The sequence below is a fragment of the Henckelia pumila genome, unplaced genomic scaffold (assembly GCF_033568475.1).
Source record: "Henckelia pumila isolate YLH828 unplaced genomic scaffold, ASM3356847v2 CTG_461:::fragment_3, whole genome shotgun sequence".
Classification (NCBI taxonomy): Eukaryota; Viridiplantae; Streptophyta; class Magnoliopsida; order Lamiales; family Gesneriaceae; genus Henckelia; species Henckelia pumila.
Genome location: NW_027331831.1, coordinates 14,245,969 through 14,254,558, shown reverse-complemented (window position 1 = coordinate 14,254,558; position 8,590 = coordinate 14,245,969). Strand labels below are relative to the sequence as shown.

The following is an 8,590-nucleotide window of genomic DNA, read 5'->3' as shown; positions in this document are numbered from 1 at the left end:
GGATCAATTTTGATAACCAAAGATTGAATTGAGATGTAAGTGAAATGTTAGCGATGATATAGCATTTTTATTTCTCAGTTTCAGTCACGTTTGAAAGATGAACGATGCAAGACTCCAAGTTATATCGAATAAGAAAAAGTTGAAGTTTGAAATGATGTTGATTGAATCTATATTGATGAGTTTGATTCAATTCTGAAATGACTGAATAGAATGAGGTTTGATTTGCATGTTTTTGATGATATGTTTCAGAGTTTAATAGGAGACTATTGACTCAAGAACCTCAACTTGAAACCGAAGAAGAAGTGATCAAGATGGAAGCGAATGTGAGTGAAGATGATTGATGTTTGAATGATCAGATTCTTGTAGGCGTTGTTGTTGTACTTCCTATTCAGATGTGGAACATCGTCAACTCGAGAATGAAAGGTATAATGACGAAATCGCGAGTCAGGGACTTTGAAACTCAAGAACGACTATTCTTGAGTTATCCCGAACAAATCACATACTTGTTTAAGTACTTGTTCTTGAGGTAGAACTTATGTTATTTTCGATCCATCACAGGTAGTGGATCTTTATTGCTTTTGATATGATTGTATATTGAGTTGATTCTATGCCAAGGTTGCGGTTAACCTTATTTGCGAGTCGTAGAAATAATGATATTTGAATCAAAAGATTTATCGGACTCGAATAGTTGCGACGTCGGTTTGAATTCCGATTGTATTAGCAAGATTTGAACTATATAAGCTTTAAAGAAACATCAATTCAGATTGGATATTGATGTTTAGCTATGTTATAAACCATTTCAGATTTGAAGTGAAGATTATCGAAGTTAAATCGACGAGTTCAATTCGAATGACTTGAAGTGTTTGAAGTTGAATCAAGAATACCTTCAAGTAGCACTGATTGAAATGAGCAGCATTGTATGACTGATTTGGCTAGCTTTGAGATACTCAGCATTGGCAACAGATTCAAGATGTTTGAATCGCGATGAAAGGTATGATTCGACATTATCCTCGCAAGGTAGAACAACTCGAGAACGTGGTGGTTTTCGAGTTTTTCTAAAATCACATACTTATTTGTCTAAGTGTGTTAAGTGATGTCTTTATATTCCAAGTTTGACAGCATTAAGTTGCAGCAGAATTTCCAGAATTTGGAGCCCGCTCGATCGGGTGACTTTTGGGCTCGCTCGATCGGGTGATTTTCACCGATCGAGCGAGACCAAAAGTTTTGCAGACCGAGAGCTTAGAATTTTAGCTCGCTCGATCGGCTGAATGTGCCCGATTGAGCGAGGTGATGGTTTTAAAAAAAAAAAAATTTTAGCTCTTAGTTTATTATTCATGTATTGTTTGATTAATTGTTATTAATTTTTTATTGCCCTAAGATGAGATTAGCAACCCGGGTCCCCACAGTCAGAGCATATATGAAGTTCATTTCTCGATCACATACTGCCAGTACGTTAACCGCAATAGTGCCCTTTCTATTTTTGTATCTTGCCCTGTCTCGAGTAGGGACATGTACTGATATATGTGTTCCATCTAACGCCCCCAAACATCCCTGATAATGCTCGTATAATTATGTCAGTTAATTATGATGAAGACATAATAAATTTAAAAAACTATTACGTGAAGAAGAACATCAATTACGTTAATGTACAAATAAAATTATAGTACCTTGAACCATTTCCAATTCTTATTTGTGCAACTCTTGTCAACAAGGGCACGTTTAACTAGAAGTAACAGATGTAACTTCAAAAGTTCTCGCATTACTTCGTGGAAATATGCGCTAATATTCTGTCCACTATGAATGTAGCCATGTCGAGTGACACGATTCTTTTTATGATGAGCCAGAATTGACAAGAACATATCTAATTTCTCTTCTATTCGTACATATCTCGAATCAACTAGCCCTCCTATGTTGGTTAACAGATAACACAACCGTCCAAATGCATTGCGGTTCATTTGTAAGTTAACCACACATTGAACATCCCCTGCATCAATTATCCTATGTAGGTGGTTGAGTTGAGCATATATTCTCCCATTCAGGGTGTATGATGAAGTTTCTATACGAGGATAACGTCGCTGCTTCTCGAGTAATCTCAAACGTTGTCGTGTTAAAATAATTACCATCAAAAAATTTCGACATAACATTTGACAGGCCATGAGAATGAGGATAATGTTTGTACGTTTTCTGTCCATCTCTTAAAAAGAAGAAAATTAAGTAGACTATTATTCTAGGAATTAGAGAATAATGAGAACTTACTTTCTTCCTGATTACAACTGTTAAATGAAATGTGTATGTATCAAATCAAAGGAGAAAAGATACAGATCCATCACAATGATGAGCAAATTGAAAAGTTTACAATCAAATACTGACTGACAACGTTTCATAACCCACAAAAAAGTCATATAATGTAAAAATTTGGAGGAATCGATAACAGATGAAAATACCCATTCCAATATCCTCACGCATAAAATAAAAATCATCGTTCCAGAAAAGGTCATCTGCTCAAGATCATCGAGTTCATAGAAATTAGGGATAAAAGAAAAATCACCGTAATTTTTCAAACATAGAACAACGGTCATTCAGCAGCCTAAAACACTCTCTTACTTTACGAAGAAATCAGTCCAGATGGTTTAGTAGAAGACCGTGTACTCGCCTTACCTAAGCAAGATGAAGAAATCGATTCAGATCTGTAGTAGGAGAGCTCGTAATCCTCGTTAGTCGCCCGCAAAGGACTTCTTCTTGGTTGTGTTTTGTCGGTGTGAGAATTAGGAATTATAGATAGGGCAAGGGAGAAATCAGTAAAAACACTCTTCTCTCTCATCTACTATAGCAAATAGGATTCATAATACAAGCTCTCACGTGGGTTACTTTATCTCCCATTTTCCCACTGACAAAAAAAAAAAGTATCCCGGGCCCATAGTTATCCTAACACAATAAAAAACCGAGTCAAACAAAGGATATTATCATTATCCTTGCCTTATCCTGCATACCAAAAACAACTTTAAGGTTAAACAAATAAGACTGGGAATGACCCCTGCTATACGTATTGAATGATGCACACGCACGACCGCTAGTCAAATATAAAACAGACCCTAAAAATCCACTGTTTGTTTTGTTTTGCATCGTCAACGTAAATTAATCACTCAAATGCCCAGTGATCGACGAACAATTGAGTGATGGAACATGATGTTCCTTCCCTTCCAGAGGAAATCATCGTCAAAATCCTTTTGAGGTTGCCGACAAAATCCCTCTTGAAATTCAGGTGTGTCTCCAAATCTTGGCTTTTCTTGATTTCAAGTTATGATTTTGCCAAGGCCCATCTTAAGAATTCGAACGATGATAGACTCATGTTTGGTTCCAAGGGATTTTCGATGGATCTATACACTTGGTCTCCTCAATCTGCTGCTGATCACTCGGCTTTTGGTGGCACCATTTACCCTCCACTTGATCAAAATTTACTTGTTCAACGTGTTTGCATTGATTGTCCTTTGTACGAGCCCCATGATGTGGTATGGTTCGAGGGGTCCTGTAATGGATTGATATGTCTATCTTCATCGGATGAATCATTGAGCTTGTGGAACCCCACAATAGGGAAAGCCAAAAAATTGCCAAATTCTGGCACAGTTCTGGATTTCGACTACTACGGCATAGGATATGGTTTTGGTTACGATGAGTTGATCGACGATTATAAAATGGTGGAGTCTCTTAGTTTTGAGCCTTTTGCAGGTGCACCCACACTGGATATTCAGCTAAAGGTTTATAGTTTGAGGGCCAACTCTTGGAAGACCTTGTTGAATTGGCCTGGTGGACACGCATTTGGTGGGTCTGGAAAGTTTTTGAATGGGGCTATCTATTGGTCCGTCCACCGCCTTGATGGACCGATTGAGTGGGTGATTGTTTCTCATGATCTTTCCACATATACTTTTTCAGTGGTGCACTTGCCTCATCTTCATAATGAAGATAATGATGATGTCAATGTCGATGTGAAAGTTTTAAGGGGTTGTCTTGAAATATGCTGTGAAAGAAACACTCACATGGATATATGGTAAATGAAGGAATCGTGGACTAAAGTGACTACAATCCCATTCGTTTTGGACTTTAGGGATCATGAGTTTATAAGACCATGTCCGTTGTTTTTTGTCGTTGGATGGCAAGATGCTAGTTAATTATGGAACAAATTTAAGCTAGTATGATCCAAGGGATCCATATACTCATCATTTTAGTGATAGATTTGAAGTGGAAACTATCACCTACTGTGAAAGCCTTGTTTCTCCAAATTTGGAGGATGAAATTGTCATTGGACGGACATTGCCTTCGGAACTAATTTCAGAGATACTCTTGAGATTACCCGTGAAGTATCTTCTGCGTTTTACCGCAGTTTCAAAGGGATGGTTATCTTTAATTTCAAGTTCTCAGTTTGCAAAGACTCACCACAAACTTTCAACCAAAAGCAATGTGTTCGCTCACGATAGACTTATCTTTGGTTCCAGAACCTCTCCAATATACTTATTCACTTGTTCTCTTAATTGCACAGTGGCAGATTCTGTTTCAAGTGGTTTCATTTTCCCAGAAATTGATAAATATTTGCAGGTTCAGGCAGTATCTTTGGATTATCCTCATCTTGAGCCTGATGACCGGATATGGTTTTTGGGCTCTTGTCATGGGTTGGTCTGTGTTTCACTGCCTCATAACACCCTAATGTTGTGGAATCCGGTGACACGACAATCTAAAGTTTTAACAAATCTGGTATTGATATGAATTTTGGATATTGCAGCTTGACATACGGTTTTGTTTATGATGAATGCATGATGATTATAAGGTAGTGGAGTTTTTCAGTTTTGAGCGTGTTACAGGGTCACACATGCTTGAGATTCAGGTCAATGTTTATAGTTTGAGGGCCAATTCTTGGACGATTTTGTCTAATTGGCCAGGTGGTGATGCATTTGGTGGGTCTGGTAAGTATTTGAACGGAGCCATACATTGTTCGGTCACACACTATGATGGAGCAGTTGAGTGGGAGATTGTTTCTCATGATCTTGCAACGGTCACTTTTACAGTGTTACTGTTGACAGAGCATATCAAAGAAACATGAACAAACAAAGAACATTCTATTGGCTGTATCAAGAATAATTCTTTTCTCTATGAAATAACGTTACAAGGTGCTTCATTATATACACAACTAGCAAACCTAAATTTAATGACAGAATATTAACTATCCTAAAATAAGTCAACACATAAGGTAAAAATATTTCCTAATAATTCTGTACAAATAATATATTTACTTCCATTTCTCGACACTCCCCCTCAAGTTGGTGCAAAGATATTCAACATGCCCAACTTTCTTGTAAAATCTTCAAACTTAGGTCGAAAGTGACCTTTAGTTAAGCCATCAGCAATCTGCTGATCAGTAGGAACAAAAGGCATACATATCACACCACTTTCCAACTTCTCCTTGATGAAATGACGGTCAATCTCAATATGTTTAGTTCTATCGTGTTGGACTGGATTATTTGGAATATTGATGGCTGACTTGTTGTCGCAGAACAGTTTCATTGGAACTTGTACTTGTAACTTTAGTTCTTCAACAACTCTCTTAAGCCACAGTAGTTCACATACCCCATTTTCCATAGCCCTCAGTTCTGCTTTAGCACTACTTCTTGCCACAACATTTTGTTTTTTGCTTCTCCAAGTGACCAGGTTTCCCCAAAATAAAGTACAATATCCTGAAGTTGACCTTCTATCCATCGTTGATCCAGCCCAATCAGCATCTGTAAAACACTCTATGCTCTTTTGACTACTTTTTTTGAACAATAAACCTTTTCCAGGAGTACTCTTCAAGTATCTCAAGATCTTGTAGACCGCCTCCAAGTGCTCCTCATAAGGTGAGTGCATGAATTGACTCACCATGCTCACAGTAAATCCAATATCGGGTCGTGTGTGAGAAAGATAGATTAATTTTCCTACAAGTCTTTGATATTTCCCTAACTCCACTAGAGTTCCTTCGGTCACATTTCCCAATTTCAAGTTTGGGTCTATAGGAGTATCACTGGGTCTGCAGCCGGTCATTCCAGTTTCTTCAAGAAAGTCTAGAATATACTTCCTCTGTGAAACATAAATTCCTTTTCTTGATCTGGCAACTTCCATTCCCAGGAAATAACGCAAATGACCCAATTCCTTGACCTCAAATTCTGATGCAAGGCATTTCTTTAGTCTGGTTATTTCAATGTCATCATTTCCTGTTAAGATTATGTCATCGACATACACGATCAGAACTGCTACCTTTTTGTCACTGGTATGCTTCACAAACATTGTGTGATCTGATTGTCCTTGGGTGTAGCCATGTTTCTTGATTGATCTGGAGAATTTTTCAAACCATGCCCGTGGCGACTGTTTTAGTCCATAGAGGGACTTTTTTAACTTGCATATTTTTCCTCCAAATTGATCTTCAAAGCCAGGTGGAGCATCCATATACACTTCCTCTTCCAATTCTCCATTGAGAAAAACATTTTTTACATCCAACTGGTGCAACGGCCAGTCTAGATTCACACAGAGAGTAAAATTTTGATTGTATTCAATTTAGCTACAGGAGCAAAAGTTTCCTGATAATCAATTCCATATGTTTGAGTAAATCCTTTGGCAACAAGTCGGGCTTTATACCGCTCCAATGACCCATCAGAGTTAAGTTTCACATTGAACACCCATTTACAACCCATTGTTTGCTTTCCTTTCGATAAAGCCATTAGCTCCCAGGTTTCATTCTTTTTTAACGCTTTCATCTCCTCAAGCACAGCCTCCTTCCAATGTGGAACAAATAGAGCCTCCTGTACATACTTAGGAACCTCTACACAATGCAACTGAGAGATAAAGCTGAAATAGGATTTAGAGATATTCTGGTAAGACATATGGTTAGACAAAGGATTTTGGGTACATGCTCTAGTACCTTTTCTAAGTGCGATGGGAATATCCAGGGTGACAAGAGACTCAATGCTATTATGAGATAGATCAGAGTTCTTACCTGGATCAGGAGAGACTAAGGCGTCAGATTCTTTCCTCGGTTCAGACTCATGGTCGTGTGGAATCATGGGGCCTTCTTTCTTCCTTTGAGGTTGTCTTCTCGCATAGACATAGTCAAACATTTTCCCAGTTTCATTTTTTTGTTGAGTGGACTCTAACTCTGGTGTTGGTGGGTCTAAACTTATGTGTACATCAACAAGTCTAGGAAACGAATCTTCAAGTAGATTCTCCCCCTGAAGAGGAGTAAAATAGGCTTGTGACTCAAAGAATGTGACATCCATTGTCACAAAAAACTTTTTTTGTCTGAGGATCAAAACATTTATATCCCCTCTTTGTAGGGGAGTACCCTACAAAAACATATTTTAGTGCCCTAGGATCCAATTTATCTCGATCATGCAGATGAACAAAGGCTACACATCCAAACACTAGAAGCTGTAAATCAAAAGCTAAATGTGACGTGGGAAAGTAATCTTTAAACATTGATAAAGGCGATTTAAAATTGAGGATTCTAGATGGCATTCGATTAATTAAATAGGTAGCAGTAAGAATAGCCTCTCCCCATAAGTACTTGGGTACTCCAGTAGTGAACATGAGAGACCTAGCCACTTCCAGGAGGTGCCTATTTTTTCTTTCTGCTATACCATTTTGTTGGGGAGTCCGGACACATGAACTTTGATGAATTATCCCATTTTCATGAAAAAATGCCCCTAGAATTTTATTAAAGTACTCTTTCCCATTATCACTTCGAAATACTTTGATATTTTTATGAAATTGTGTTTGAACCATAGTATAAAATATTTTAAAATCTCGTTCAGCTTCTGCCTTTTCAAAGAGTAAGTAAACCCATGTCATTCGTGTATGATCGTCAATAAATGTGAGAAACCAATTTTTTCTAGAAATTGCAGGAGATTTAAATGGGCCCCAAACATCACTATGAACAAGAGAAAAAGGTGTAGATGCTTTATATGGTCGTGCTGGAAAAGTGGTACGATGATGTTTGGCATACTGACACACTTCACATTTAAATTCAGGAAAACTTTTATTCTTAAATAAAGCTGGAAACACATGTTTTAAATATGACAAGTTTGGATGACCTAGTCTACGATGTAACAACATGATATTATCAATACTTGAACTTGGTTCCATGCTAGATTGTTGTGCTTGTCCATGCGAGTTAGACTTCTCAAAGTAGTAAAGTCCCCCTTTCTCCCTAGCACTGCCAATCATCATCCCCGAGTCCGAATCCTGAAATTCACATGATTTTTGAGAAAATTTAGCACAACAATTAAGTTCTCAAGTTAACTGACTAATTGACAATAAATTACAAGACAGATTGGGGACATGGAGAACATTGTGAAGATTCAAGGTTTCAGAAATAGTGATTGACCCTTTTCCAGCTATTGGGGATAAAGAGCCATCTGCTATTCTGATTTTCTTGTTTTCTGCACATGGGGGTGTAAGATAGAAATAACCTAGATGAACCTGTCATGTGACCAGTCGCCCCGAAATCTATAATCCATGGTTCCTCGAATAAAATACATGTAGAAAAGGCTATATGTTGAAGCATATTACCTTG

General features: G+C 37.8%; 2 protein-coding genes across 2 annotated transcripts; both read left to right on the top strand.

Annotated features, from left to right (window-relative positions):
* The first annotated feature begins 3,176 nt into the window (after nt 1–3,176).
* Nucleotides 3,177–4,049, top strand: LOC140872042 (F-box/kelch-repeat protein At3g23880-like). The gene has a single exon (XM_073274778.1). It carries the CDS (start codon nt 3,177–3,179, stop codon nt 4,047–4,049), a length of 873 nt encoding a protein of 290 aa, XP_073130879.1.
* LOC140872041 (F-box/kelch-repeat protein At3g06240-like) lies at nt 4,050–7,001 on the top strand. Its single transcript, XM_073274777.1, has 4 exons — nt 4,050–4,125; nt 4,238–4,746; nt 4,820–4,982; nt 6,886–7,001. Exons 1-4 carry the CDS (start codon nt 4,050–4,052, stop codon nt 6,999–7,001), a joined length of 864 nt encoding a protein of 287 aa, XP_073130878.1.
* The last annotated feature ends 1,589 nt before the right edge of the window (nt 7,002–8,590 follow it).